Source organism: Martes martes (assembly GCF_963455335.1).
Source record: "Martes martes genome assembly, chromosome: 9".
In the NCBI taxonomy this organism is placed as follows: domain Eukaryota; kingdom Metazoa; phylum Chordata; class Mammalia; order Carnivora; family Mustelidae; genus Martes; species Martes martes.
The window spans coordinates 66,029,645-66,045,118 of NC_137896.1; the positions used below are offsets into that span (position 1 = coordinate 66,029,645).

Sequence of the window (15,474 nt, forward strand, 5' to 3'; positions counted from 1 at the left end):
TTACAGAGGGAAGGGCACCCTCAGCTCCCTCTAGGCTACGCCAAAGATTAATTCCAACATTTTCAGATGAGAGACACCTTTTTTTTAAAAGACATCTTTGACTTGAAATGCTGCCTGCTATAACTATGGGCCACTCATGACCTCAGCTACAGACCAATACAAAACAGGGGAAGCCACTTTTAAGAAAGGAATGATGGACAGAATTTGCCGTTCAGACTGATTCAGAGGTGTTTACTATGAAATTACAGTGGAAAAGTCAGTATGATCTACAAAGTTTAATATCAGAAGAAGTAAATGATGGTATAGCCAACAGTGGGGAGACCGTGCAACTATTAAAATGTTTACGAGGGGCGCCTGGGTGGCTCAGTGGGTTGGGCCTCTCCCTTTGGCTTGGGTCGTGGTCTCAGAGTCCTGGAATCAAGCCCCACATCAGGCTCTCTGGTCAGCAGGGAGCCTGCTCCCCCGCCCCCCGCCTGCCTCTCTGCCTACTTGTAATCTCTCTCTGTGTCAAATAAATAAATAAAAAGCTCTTTCAAAAAAGGTATTAAAAAATGTCTATGAATCATTTATGACAAATTATGATGGAAAATATAAAACATAAACATAAATATAAATATAAAACATAAAATTACATATGTAATTTTATGAAAGCCATAATGGCTTTCAAAGTAGAAAGTGCCAACATGATCACAATGGTGTCTACGGGGTTGTGATTTTTTTCCCTCATTTTTTCATATTTTAAAATTTTTATGTAATCAAAACATATCATAATATGTAGTCAGAAAATATTTTCTCTACCACTTAATTTCTGTACTGATAAATACAACTTCTGCTTTTTCCCCCTTCTCAGCAAGTCCATTACTGTGCAAGTCAAAAGTGATTCCTTTTCCCTATTCTAGGCAAGGGGGGGGGGGTCTCTCCATGAACTCTGAGAAAATTCAGGTATACTCTGATTTTAAAAGAACTGTTTTACTAGAAATGGGTCCTCAGTGGGATCATATAAATTACTTTATAGAAGTTTATTGTAAATACATTTATTAAGAAATCTGATCTCCAATACAGGAGTTCTTTAGCAGATTCTTTGCTGGCACAATTTTAACTTGTTAAAAATAAACCATCAGAAATGGTCTGAGACTATTCTGATTTATGGAGGTGAAAAAATTGTTTCTAATTGTATGATGACTCTTTGTTTAGAAGTCTCTGAGTATAGCTGACCCACAATGCTAAATTAGCTTCAGGTGTACAACACAGTGATCCGCCATCTCTGTGTGAGTCTGAGCTCACCACAAGGGCGGCTGCCATCTGTCACCATACAGGGCTGCTACACTGTCACTCACTGTATTCCCTACGCTGTGCCTTTTATGCCAGCAACTTATTCATTCCATCACTGGAAGCCTGTAGCTCCTTCTCCCCTTCACCATTTTGCCCAACCCCCCCAAACCCCCTCCACTTGTGGCCACCAGACTGTTTTCTGTATTCACAGGTCTGAGTCTGCTTTTTGTTTACTTGTAGGTTGTTTTCTTTTAAGATTCCTGAGTGGAATTATGTGGTATGTGTCTTTCTCAGGCTGACTTACTTCACACTTAGCTTAATACCCTCTAGGTCCATCCACATTGTCACAAAAGGCAAGATCTCATCCTTTGTGTGGCATATTCCCTCATGGGTACATATACCACAATCTCCTTATCTTATCCGTATGTCCACTGATGACACTTGGGATGCTTCCCTATCATGGCTACTGTTAATCATGCTGCAGTAAACACAGAGCTGCAAGAATCCTTTTGAAGTAGTGTTTTCCTTTCCTTTGGTAAGTACCCAGTGGTGGAATTACTGCATCATACTGTACTTCCATTTTTAATTTTTTAAGGAACCTCCATATGCACCAATTTACATTCCCACCAACAGTGCACAAGGGGTCCCCTTTCTCCACACCCCTGCCAACACTTGTTCTTTCTTGTCATTCTGATTTTAGCCATTCTGACTGGTATAAGGTGAGAGCTCACTGTTTTGACTTGCCTCTCCCTGACGCCTATTGATGCTGAGCATCCTTTCATCCATCTGTTGGGCATCTATATGTCATCTCTGGAAAAATGTGTCTTCAGGTCCTCTGCCCCATTTTTTAATCAAATCATTTGCTTTTTTGGTATTGAGTTGTGTAAGTTCTTTACATATTTTGGATATTAACCCCATTTCAGATATTTATGATGACATCTTTTTTTTCAATGTAGGCTCCACACTCAGCACGGACCCCAACACAGGGCACGGACCCCAACACAGGGCCTGAACCCCTGACTCTAAGGTCAAGACCTAAGCTGAGATCAGGAGTCAGACGCTCAACCAACTGAGCTGCCCAAATGCCCCTATGATGACTCTTTTAAGTGTGGTAAATACTACCTCAAAGTGCTGAATATCATACTATCTAGTATAAAAATGAATATTAAATTTAACAACAAAATATTATACACTCATAAATGTGAAATATTACTCCAAAGTATTTTTAGGTTTTTCCAGGGATAGTCCCATTGCCCAAAACATTTTTTTTATTTTTAATTTTTTTAATAAACATACAATGTATTATTAGCCCCAGGGGTACAGGTCTGTGAATCGCCAGGTTTACACACTTCACAGCACTCACCATATTGCCCAAAACATTTTTACACACTTAAATTCCTCTTCAGAATCAGTTTAGAGTAATAAAATAAAATCAATAACATGATAACTATGCGCTATTTCTGAAAACCTTAGGAAGAATTATTCCAAATGAGTTTTGGTGGGTTCTAACAATGGGACACACCTCACACAAGAACACGTAACACAATGTGCTCCAGGCTACAGAATTATATTCCATCCAGGGATTACATTTAAGTGTACCACAGATGGTTTATAGTCTGGGGAATACACCCCAAACTGAGGAAAGGTTGGGAGAAATCATGACTGTTAAAAAAGGCAGAAAAGAGTCCTAAATTCTGTTAAATGAACATAAATTCTGAAAAACACAAAAGGGTTATAAATTCTTCCACGGTGGTCTAAAAGCAAGCCAGCATTTGTAAAATCACTGACTAGGGATGGTCACAGTCTGTCAAAAGTATCATTTCAGCCAATTTGCTAGGCAACTGACTAGCTCTCAGTCAAACCCTGAGGGATATTCTAGAATAAGGACATGAAAACTAATCTATATTTTGAGGAAGAGTTCTGCCTGGAAGTACTAAAAAACTATACTAAATATCTGTTCAACGATACCAAGAATTTACCAAACATGCTAAGAGCTGATGTCCTATCTAAAAACAACACACCCATTTTACTTCCAAGTTGTAGGAAAGTATTTTATAACCTAACACTTGGGACCCACTGTCTCCTCACATCTGTTATACACATAAAAAAAAATCCATCATAAATCACACTATGAAGAAGAGGTGTAAAATTTTAACACCAAATAGATTTCAACAGTCACCAACCTTTCTACATTGACTGGCTTATCAAATTTGAACAAGATGTAGTCTCCGGCTACTGGGGTTATAGCCCAGAAGAAATCCTCCCCCATGTAAGTTTTCTCCAGTGTATGTCCTTGGTAGACCTTCAAAGAAGTAGATATCTCTGCAGGTGGATTTACATGGATTTTAAGAATTAATGGTTTCATGTAATCTTTATCCTAAGAGGAGAAACACATAAGTTGTTAAACATCATATAGCTTATTTATACTTAAGAAGAAGAATAATCAGTAACTAAGCACTAAATAACAAACTGTATGTGCATGAAGAAAATAAAATTACATCACCAACCGTGAGTTTCTGTATTTTTCCTGATAGAGAAGAATGCAGACCAACATGTTGGAAAAGCGAAGGTCTGAAGCGAATTCGTAGATTTGCTTTCTGTCTATCACAATGTTTCTAAATATCAAAAAAATCATGTCAGTGTCACATTACAAAATGAAATCTTGTCCTCATCAGAAAAATCACAAGTCCTTTTATTTTCTTTTTCTTTTTTGGGGGGACAGAGTATGGGTCAGGGAGGGGCAGAAGGAGAGGGAGAGAGAGAGTTGTAATTAGGCTCCACATCCAGCACGGAACCTGAGATGTGGGGCTTGATCTCACAACCCTGAGATCATGACCTGAGTTGAAACCAAGAGTTGGACACTTGACCAATTGGGCTACCCAGGTGCCCCTGTCAGAAGTCCTTTTCAAGAATATTGAAAAGAAAATTCAGCTTATCTCATAATTCCAAATCACAATTCTTAGGGTCCTTTTTAACACATTGAGATTTGCTACTTACTAGATAAAAATATTTAATATGAAAAAAATTTAAAATAAGCACAGCTAAGAGAAGAGTTCAGGATTTAAGTTCAACCACCTTCAGGATACGTCAAAATGTCCATTTGACTTTTAATATTAAAATGCACACACTATAACCTAGAGGTTTGGTTCAAATATATATAATGTCTTTAATCAGATGATATATCGAAGGATTTGCAAATAATAAAAGGCATATTTTGTTGTATCAAAGTTATCTGAAAATGCAAGGCAACAGCTTGACCATAAGCATTCAGTTGGTCTTCTGCAGTATTTTATCTCCTATAGGGTTAGGTTCTAAACTGAGTCTGGGAGGTGAGAATCTCTGATAGTAGAAATTAAAACCATTTAAATCCTCTATAAATTTTAGCACACAGCCCTTTGGCCAGTTTGATCAATCTTTTCTGTCACTGCTCCTTAGGTATTTCAAGTTTCACAGTTTAACTCAGCACAGTTAACAGGACAACTTGTGTTTTCATGTGAAGTGCCTCAGGGCCCAGACTTCAGATTACAATCTGTCCTCACGCTTGGTCCCGGTATGGGAAACCCGGAATGCCAGCAGGGCGCCCCCTGTGGGTTAACTCAGTACTTGAAGACAGCCTCAGCTGTCGTGTCAGGCTTTTATCAACTCTTCTCATTTTCAGTGACTTTTACAAGTTCTGGGCCAAGAATGTACTTTTATTTGTAAGACATTTCCACTTGGAAAGGCCTCCAATAGTTTCCTGGGTACTAAAATGCTTAATTTTTCTCAAGAGGTTTTACTTCATTACTGTTATTACTAACACTACAGTAGAGATAATAGAACATACTCTATTTACACAAAATTCAACTACTCAAATGGAAGGTGAGGGAAAGGAAGGGAGGAAGAGTGAAGGAGAAGAGCAAGGGGGAGGGAGGAAGAGAGGGCAGGGGAGGGAGGGGAAGAAGAGAATGACCAGTGCCCGAGACTGAGCCCTGTCAACAGGCAATGGACTCACTGGTGCCTGAAGAGTCCAAGTGGGTTGATAAACCTGTTGAATTTTCCAGCCCAGTGTCAAAGAGCTACTGTTCTGGAGGCCGCCAGCATGTGGAGACAGTTTCCCCGACATCCTAGCAGAAGCACCTGAAGAATTACAGGCCACAGAAAAACATGGCCTAAGAAGCAGTGACAGAAAAGATTGATCAAACTGGCCAAAGGACTGTGTGCTAAAATTTATAGAGGATTTAAATGATTTTAATTTCTACTATCAGAGATTCTCACCTCCCAGACTCATTTAGAAGCTAACCCTATAGGAGATAAAATACTGCAGAGGACCAGTTGAATGCGAGTATACTGTAGGAGTGAAACGAACACCTGAATTTTCCTATGTCCTACAATAAAAATGCCTGTAAATCACAAAGAAAATACAGGTCAGGACTTACATCATAAAAATGAGTTGTTCAAATCAATTTATATGTTCAATCATTGTTGGAAAGTAGCTACTTTGCTATTTGGTTCTGTTCCATAAATTGCTCTAAGAAAGTGGTTTAAGAACAAACAAACAGACAAAAAGGAATGTAACAATACTTTACAAACACCAGAAGGCAGTGTCCTAAAAACTAAGTGGCAGGTAGGATGATCAAACTATTCTAGATAATAAGGTCATGAAGTCAAATTAAATGTTTGTTAGAATGAATATTAAGTCATCCCTGTAAAGACACATTCCCATAATAAAGACTTCCTGTTACTACATGTCAAAAATCACTTATTTTAGGGGATGCCTGGGTGACTCAGTCGGTTAAGCGCCTGCCTTCGGCCTACATCATGATCCCAGAGTCCTGGGATCGAGTCCTGCATCGGGTTCCCCGTTCCTCAGGAGCCTGCTTCTCCCTCTGCCTCTCTCTCTCTCTCTCTCATGAATAAATAATTAAAAAAGAAAATGACTTATTTTTAAGAATGTGTATTCACATTTACGTTTAAATTAAAAAAAAAAAGAATTTTTTTCCAGAGGTACAATTCAAACTGGACAAGGAAGACATAGCTAATTACTTTTTACAACAAGATTTCTATGGAAATAACATGATGAGACAAAAATCATCATTGACTCATTTACCTGCTACCATCACCCCAAAGGTCAGCATATGAACACTGGTTTCTTGCAAGTCATATACTAAAGCGCTTTTTGACTTGCCACTGCTTTGGTATAAAATAATCACTGCTATTTTATTTCTTATTTCAGATGTGCTGGGCCCGATATTGTCCCCAAAGTATTTGAAAAAAGAAAAATGACAGAGTATGAAGAAAGCTGAAATAACCCCAACCCAGGACAGATAGGAGAACATCTATAGCCCAGAGTAATGAAATACCAGAGCCTAATGACACCGCTAACACTTATCAGCATCTGAAGAAAGGTGGACTTCACTGATTTAAGGGATTTTTCCACTGTTATTTAAAAGTCCCTCTAATTTAGGGATTTTCTGTCAGTTCAAGAAAGCAAGCAAGCACTTCAAATGTCATTGCTTTCATTCAGCTATCTATTTAACTGTTTGTTTACAAAATCTGGCTTCTTGAAAGTCACTTTCACAAGATACAAAAAAGAAGCCTCTTCCCTTGGTAGAAGGTAGGGGAGGGACAGTAAAGTATCCCTCAAACTGGGAAAGCACGGTTTTATTCAGGGTACCTGATGGTGTAGGGTGTATTATGGGGGAGGGGTGGAATTGGGTGGGGTGACGATCCAACCATGCAGTGATTCTCTACAAGATCTGGACCTTAGTCCACAGGTTTTATAGAGCAAGAGAACACACTGTAGTGAGGAAGAACCCTGGAGTGATATCAAAGGGTTTGCAGGCACTTAACTGACAGCTAGCCCTTAATTAGCTCTCGTAGTACCACCTGGGTGTCAGGAAGGGCAAAGACTCTTCTCTCCAACAGATACAGGGGAGACCAGAACAAACCTCTCTCCAACCCAGCCTAAGGTGGCATTTCTAAACTATGTATATTAATCATCACGAGCCCTGAGCACGTGGCCCCAGGAGTGGTCATGGAATGAACACAAAAAAAATGATAGGCCTAAGATGGAAGTCATATTTGTCAGCACTCCTATATCCACCCTCATAAGAAATCAACTTACTGCGTCTTTTTCAGGGTTGCAGACTTTGACCCAGAGTATATGGTCCAAGAGCCAATCAATGGGTTTCTCCTTATAGAACATAAATATGAATTCCACGATCAGAGTGAGGTCTGGTGCTTGAAACATTTTACCTGGAAAAAAAAAAAATTCTCAGTCAACAGCTGTTATGAAGAAACAAGCAACAAAATGGCTTAAATAATGAGATCTAACAACAAATATATAAAAGCTTGTGCTTTCAAACAGAAGTCATGAAGAATAACTTCCCTACTTGTCTCGTGAAAAGCAAACAAACTTGCTTTAGCTAAACATTCTGGGTTGTCACCTGGGGATAAACAGATCTACTGAACTCCTGACTTTCTCCATTATAAAATCTATCATTCAGCTACTGGCTCGAAGGATTCAAGAACCAAGTCAGAGACTTTTCCTTCACGTCTTATTAAAATTCTTCCCATTTAAAAAAAAAAAAAAGGAAATTTAGGTTCTTTTAGGTTTAGGTAAAAAAAAAAAAAAATTTACCAAATCAGTAACTGCAGAAAAACAAGATTTCCTAATTCTGTCTGCAATGAAACTTTCACAAGTAAAGATGTTTTTTGCTTCTTAAGTTTTGAGATAAACGACCAACAAGGTCAAAGGCCCAGCCTCTAATACTTAAAGTTTTAAAGTACTACAGGAAGTGAAATGTTATTCTCTAGGTGTTTTTCTAAAACCTGTAAACTTCCTGCAATTCTTCAGCTTTCAATATGTTCTTTTTAATTACAGAATTTAGGGATTTTAGTGGAAAAAATATTTTAAATGAGCACCTTAGTCAGTCTATGAAAGCAACAAATGAGTACAAATTAATTCCTGAACAAGAACTTCAAGGACTACATCAAACACCAGGAATTCATACTAGAAAACATTTAGTGTGGCATTCTTTTTAAAAGAACCCCAATCCTACTAGAGCTCTGGGCACTAGAAGAGTGACTAGAGGGGTCAGAGAAGAAATCAGACATGCTGGAGACCATGGCTGGCCCTGTGTGTGTACTCCACAGTAAATACTGCAATCTTAGAAGTATCCAAATATTATTTTGGGTTGACTTTCATCATTTCATATGCAGGAGTTTACCTAAAATTCAATTTCCTTAAAAGCAATCCATTTCTGGGGGAAAAAAGACAATTTTAAGGTAAAAGAAATTAGTTTAAGATTCCAAGAGTCACAGTTATTTCTGAAAAGTAGGTAAATCTGACACTTTTCTTACCAATGAAGCCCAGCTGGGAGAACTCGAGTATCATCCATTCTTCAGAAGAAAGTTGAAGTGCAAAATTTTTTATAGTGTTAAAGTAATTCTGTTTGACAATAATATCATCTTCAAGCTAAAAAAAGTTGATCAGATTAATAAATCAGAGATGAAAAGATTCAGACAAAAGGACATTCTTTATTATAAGAAAACTCAAGCATACTTCATAATGCAAATCAAAAAATGGTAAAAAATGATGAAAATATAAAAATAAAAATTTTTGAAAGAAAATGAGGAAAACAAAAGGAAGAGGCACACAGCAAGTCACCTGAACCACTCCCTTACTGTGGGAAATCAGTCCACTCCATGAATACCCTTTTTTGGTCCTTTCATAGTGCCCAACATGATTTCACATTACCCTTTTTACTTTTCAAAGGAAAAGAATTTTTATAAGCCTTTAAATTTTTTTTTAATTTTTACATAATACATGTACTAAGTCAAAAAGCCAGTAGCTTTCCTCCTCTGCCCTCCAGCCTGCCAGCTGTGGCAACCAATGTTAAAAGCTGGGTGGGTGGGTGCCTAGGTGGCTCAGCTGGTTAAGCAACTGCCTTCCGCTCAGGTCATGATCCCAGAGTCCCAGGAGAGAGTCCCTCATCGGGCTCCCAGCTCCACAGGGAGTCTGCTTCTCCCTCTGATTGTCTCCCCTCTCATGCTCTATCTCGCTCGCTCTCTCTCTCTCTCTCTCAAATGGATAAATAAAATCTTTAAAAAACTAAAAAAAAAAAAAAAAAAGTAAAAAAAAAAAGTTGGGTGGGCATCCATTTGATGCCTTCTATAGGGCCACACAGCACAAAAAGACCCATCTGTACTCAGGTTCCCATTCCCATTTACATTTTTGTAAATAAGGGATCTTATTACCACACTGTCTTCTTTTCCTCTTACTGTATCATGAATATCTTTCCAGGTTAATAAATATTTAGTAGATGCATAATATTCCATGATATCAACTTAAAACAATTCAGTCAACTCTTCCCTCACTGTACGCATACATCCAGCTTGTTTCTCATTTCTTGACAGTGCAAACAATGATGCAATAAATCTGCTTATATTTACGAATTAGTGCTTTTCATTTCTGTAGGACAGATTCCGGAAAGTTCACTTTTGAAATTTTAAAAGCTGTTTTCAGGGGCCCCTGAGTGGCTGAGCTGGTTAAGTGTCTGACTCTTAATTTCAGCTCAGGTCACAGTCTCAGGATTATGAGATAGTGCCCCACATCAGGCTGTGCTCAGCTGGCGGTGGGTGGGGGGGGGTCTGTTTAAGAGTCTCCCTCCCCCTTCCTCTGCCCCTCTCCCTGCTCTCTCTCCCTCTCTCTAAAATAAATACCCTGTTAAACAATATAAACAAACAAATGATATCTTCAAGATACTTAAGAAACTGTGGTGATTCAGAGTGCCAGTTAACCCCATATGTTCGGCCAGCACCACGTGTTACTTATGCTTGGAATTTTTACCAACTGGGAGCTGACAAAGATCAGGGACTGTACTTATATGCATAAGACTTCCTCCCCAGGATCTCCTCTCATAAAATTTCCAAGTCACAAGGTGATTTTAATACCCTAAAAATTTTTTTCCTGTTCTTAATTTCATGTTCTCACTTCTAGTTACCTGGGCTAAGCAATTTTCACTTATTTTGATACGTAAATTTTTTCATGTATTTAAATCCTACAAGCTTTCTTTGTCTTACCCTGTGAAGAAACAGTAGGAGTATTTGGAAAGACAGGACATGGACCCACCAAATGTTACACTGAGCTTCTATTATGTACTAACCCTAGAGAATACTCTGGTGAACAGAAGACATGTTCTATGCCTCCCGAACTTTAGGGAAGCTGGAGGGGAAATTAGACAAAGCACAGAACCACACTGACACCTTACTTTCCTCTGAAAGAAGAGGGGCCCACGCTCAAACCTAAACACCGTCTACATCCAAAGCCAAGATGATCCCTAGTATCAGGCAGCTACAAACTTTTCCAATAGGTAACTTCAAAAACAAGTTTGGGACTAATTACATGCACAAAGATGTAGATGAAATAGTCAAAGGCCTATCTAAAAGTTGGTACACTCATTTTGGTTGCCAACTCACATTTTACATTCAATTAGGAAAATTGCTTTGTTCCACTCTCACGTCTCACTGAACAACTTCACTTTTACTTCTGGGTTCTCTATTCTGTTCCATTGGGCCATGTGTCTGTCTCTGAGCTTGAACCAAATTGTTTTCATTCCTACAGCTTTCCAGTCTTGGGTAGCTTGAAGTCTGGGATTGTGGTACCTCCAGCTTTGCTGTTCTTTCTCAAGGCTGCTTTGGCTACTCAGGATATTTTGTGGGTCCATGCAAATTTTAGTATTATTTGTTCGAGTTCTGGGGGAAACGCCATTGGTAAATGATAGGGATTGCACTGTAGGTTGCTTTGGGCTCTATGGACACTCTAACAATACTAATTCCTCCACTCCATAAGCATGGAATATCTTTCCATTTGTTTGTATCATCTTTAAGTTCTTTCATCACTGTCTTACACTTTTCAGAGGACATGTTTTCGTCTCCTTGGTTACAGTTTAACCTTAGGTACTTTATTCTTTTTTGGTGCAACTGGAAGCCAAATGTTTTCTTTAATTCCTTCTCCTGCTACTTTGTTATTAGTGTACAGAAATCCAACAGATTTCTGTATATAAGCAACTTCACTTATAAAAAAATTGGTAACTGTAGATTCCCATGTGGCTCTAAAAAAAATACAGAGATCCCGAATACCTTCCACCCAGTTTTCCCCAGTCTAACATCCTCCAGTATAACTGCACTACACTTGATTGACCGTATAATTCATTAATCTTCTTAAATTTCACCAGTTTTGCAGCATTCAGGTGTGTTAGGGGTGTGTGTGTGTGTGTGTGTGTGTGTGCGCGTTTGTGCATGCATGTGTATTTAGTTCCATGTAATTTTCGGAGACAGAACAATTCCATCATGAGCATTCTTTTGCTACTGCTACTCCTTAGATCGACAGCCACCTCCTCCCTTCCACACTTTCAGCATCCAGTAACCAACAGCCTGTTCTCATTTCCACAACCCTGTGATTTCAAAAATGCCATACAAATAGAATCGTACAGTACGTAAGCTTTCAAGATTGGATTTTAAAGTCCCCACGGGGAGAGGAGTCAAGATGGTGGAGAAGTAGCAGGCTGAGACGACATCAAGTAGCAGGAGATCAGCTAGATAGTTTATCTAACCATTGTGAACACCTACAAATCCAACGGGTTATCAAAGAGAAGAAGAGCAACAATTCTAGAAACAGAAAATCGATCACTTTCGGAAAGGTAGGACCTGCGGAGAAGTGAATCCAAAGCGACGGGAAGACAGACCTCGGGGGGAGGGGCCGGCTCCCGACAAGCAGCGGAGCACAAAATCGGGACTTTTAAAAGTCTGCTCCACGGAGGGACATCGCTCCAGAGGCGAAACCGGGGGGAAGCCCAGGCGGGGTCAGCGTAACCCCAGGTCCCGTGGGGTCACAGAAGGACCAGGGGTTTCTGAGTGCCACAGAGCTCGCAGGTATTAGAGCGGGGAAGCCGGCTACAGCAACAAAGCCAAGGAGTGAGCTCTCAGCCCGGGGTTACCTTGTGCCGGTTGCAGGCTGGGTGGGCTCGGAGCACGGCCGGAGGCCATGGAGATGGAAGCGAAAGGGCACTTTTCTCCAACTCCCAGCAATTGACTGTTTTCCTCTAGGTGTGACTAGAGGCCAGGGAAGCAGGGAAGGTTGGGCGCTTTTCTCTGAGGGTGCACTGAGGAGCGGGACCCCAAGCTCTCGGCTCCTCCGGGCCGGAGATTAGGAGCCCGCCATCTTCATTCCCGTCCTCCGGAACTCTACGGAAAGCGCTCAGGGAACAAAAGCTCCCGAAAGCAAACCCGAATGGATTACTTAGCCCGGCCCCTGGCAAGGGCGGTGCAATTCCCCCTGCGGCAAAGACACTTGAGAATCACTACAACAGGCCCCTCCCCCAGAAGATCAACAAGAAACCCAGCCAAGAACAACTTCACTCACCAATAACAACGGGATTCCAGAGGAGGAGAAAGCAAATCTTATCTGGACAAAATGACAAGGTGGAAAAACTCACCACAAAAAAAAAAAAACAAGAGGCAGTACCGAAGGCTGGGGACCTGACCAATACGAACATTGGTAATATGACAGATCTAGAGTTCAGAATGACGATTCTCAAGGTTCTAGCCGGGCTCGAAAAAGGCATAGAAGATATTAGAGAAACCCTCTCCGGAGAGATAAAAGCCCTTTCTGGAGAAATAAAAGAACTAAGATCTAACCAAGTTGAAATCAAAAAAGCTATTAATGAGGTGCAATCAAAAATGGAAGCTCTCACTGCTAGGATAAATGAGGCAGAAGAAAGAATTAGTGACATAGAAGACCAAATGACAGAGAATAAAGAAGCTGAGCAAAAGAGAGACAAACAAATACTGGACCACGAGGAGAGAATTCGAGAGATAAGCGACACCATAAGAGGACACAACATTAGAATAATTGGGATTCCAGAAGAAGAAGAGAGAGGGGAGCAGAAGGTATATTGGAGAGAATTATTGGAGAGAATTTCCCTAATATGGCAAAGGGAACAAACATCAAAATCCAGGAGATGCTAAAAACGCCCCTCAAAATCAATAAAAATAGGTCCACACCTCGTCACCTGATAGTAAAATTTACAAGTCTTAGCGACAAAGAGAAAATCCTGAAAGCAGCCCGGGAAAAGAAGTCTGTAACATACAAGGGTAAAAACATTAGATTGGCAGCGGACCTATCCACAGAGACCTGGCAGGCCGGAAAGAACTGGCATGATATATTCAGAGCACTAAACGAGAAAAACATGCAGCCAAGAATACTATATCTGGCTAGGCTATCATTGAAAATAGAAGGAGAGATAAAGAGCTTCCAGGACAAACAAAAGCTGAAAGAATTTGCAAACACCAAACCAGCTCTACAGGAAATTTTGAAAGGAGTCCTCTAAGCAAAGAGAGACCCTAAAAGTAGTAGATCAGAAAGAAACAGAGACAATATACAGTAACAATCACCTTACAGGCAATACAATGGCACTAAATTCGTATCTCTCAATAGTTACCCTGAATGTTAATGGGCTAAATGCCCCAATCAAAAGACACAGCATACCAGAGTGGATTTAAAAAAAACAAAACCCATCAATATGCTGCCTACAAGAAACTCATTTTAGACCCGAAGACACCTCCAGATTTACACTGAGGGGGTGGAAAACAATGTACCATGCTAATGGACATCACAAGAAAGCTGCGGTGGCAATCCTTATATCAGATCAATTAGATTTTAAGCCAAAGACTATAATAAGAGATGAGGAAGGACACTATATCCTACTCAAAGGGTCTGTCCAACAAGAAGACCTAACAATCTTAAATATCTATGCCCCTAACATGGGAGCAGCCAACTACATAAACCAATTAATAACACAATCAAAGAAATACATCGACAGTAATACAATAATAGCAGGGGACTTTAACACTCCCCTCACTGAAATGGACAGATCGTCTAAGCAAAAGATCAACAAGGAAATAAAGGCCTTAAATGACACACTGGACCAGATGGACATCACAGATATATTCAGAACATTCCATCCCAAAGCAACAGAATATACATTCTTCTCTAGTGCACATGGAACATTCTCCAGCATAGACCACATCCTGGGTCACAAATCAGGTCTCAACCGGTATCAAAAGATTGGGATCATTCCCGGCATATTTACAGACCACAATGCTCTGAAGCTAGAACTCAATCACAAGAAGAAATTTGGAAAGAATGCAAATACATGGAGACTAAACAGCATCCTTCTAAAAAATGAATGGATCAACCAGGAAATTAAAGAAGATTTGGAAAAATTCACGGAAACAAATGATAATGAAAACACAACGGTTCAAAATCTGTGGGACACAACAAAGGCAGTCCTGAGAGGAAAATATATAGCGGTACAAGCCTTTCTCAAGAAACAAGAAAGGTCTTAAATACACAACCTAACCCTACACCTAAAGGAGCTGGAGAGAGAACAACAAAGAAAGCCTAAACCCAGCAGGAGAAGAGAAATCATAAAGATCAGAGCAGAAATCAATGAAACAGGAACTAAAAAAACAACAGAACAAATCAACGAAACTAGGAGCTGGTTCTTTGAAAGAATTAATAAGATTGACAAACCCCTGGCCAGACTTATCAAAAAGAAAAGAGAAAGGACCCAAATAAATAAAATCATGAATGAAAGAGAAGAGATCACAACCAACACCAAAGAAATACAAACAATTATAAGAACATACTATGAGCAACTCTACGCCAACAAATTCGACAAGCTGGAAGAAATGGATACATTTCTAGAGACATATAAACTACCACAACTGAACCAGGAAGAAATAGAAAGCCTGAACAGACCCATAACCAGTAAGGAGATTGAAACAGTCATCAAAAATCTCCAAACAAACAAAAGTCCAGGACCAGACGGCTTCCCAGGGGAATTCTACCAAACATTTAAAGAAGAATTAATTCCCATTCTCCTGAAACTGTTCCAAAATACAGAAATGGAAGGAAAACTTCCAAACTCATTCTATGAGGACAGCATCACCTTGATCCCCAAACCAGACAAGGATCCCATCAAAAAAGAGAATTACAGACCAATATCCTTGATGAACACAGATGCAAAAATTCTCACCAAAATACTGGCCAATAGGACCCAACAGTACATTAAAAGGATTATTCACCACGACCAAGTGGGATTTATTCCAGGGCTGCAAGGTTGGTTCAACATCCGCAAATCCATCCATGTGGTACAA

At 39.8% G+C, this 15,474-nt stretch overlaps 1 protein-coding gene across 2 annotated transcripts in view; it reads right to left on the reverse strand.

The window, feature by feature from the left end:
• The window catches only part of MGAT4A (alpha-1,3-mannosyl-glycoprotein 4-beta-N-acetylglucosaminyltransferase A), a 122,171-nt gene that overhangs the window by 10,850 nt on the left and 95,847 nt on the right, over positions 1–15,474 (reverse strand). For both annotated transcript variants that reach the window (XM_080814884.1, XM_080814885.1), the window contains 4 exons: positions 8,614–8,728; positions 7,376–7,506; positions 3,780–3,887; positions 3,456–3,649 (listed from right to left, as the gene is read on the reverse strand). In XM_080814884.1, the coding sequence (XP_080671010.1) occupies positions 3,456–3,649; positions 3,780–3,887; positions 7,376–7,506; positions 8,614–8,728 (548 nt within the window). The remainder of the gene's footprint in view (positions 1–3,455; positions 3,650–3,779; positions 3,888–7,375; positions 7,507–8,613; positions 8,729–15,474) is intronic.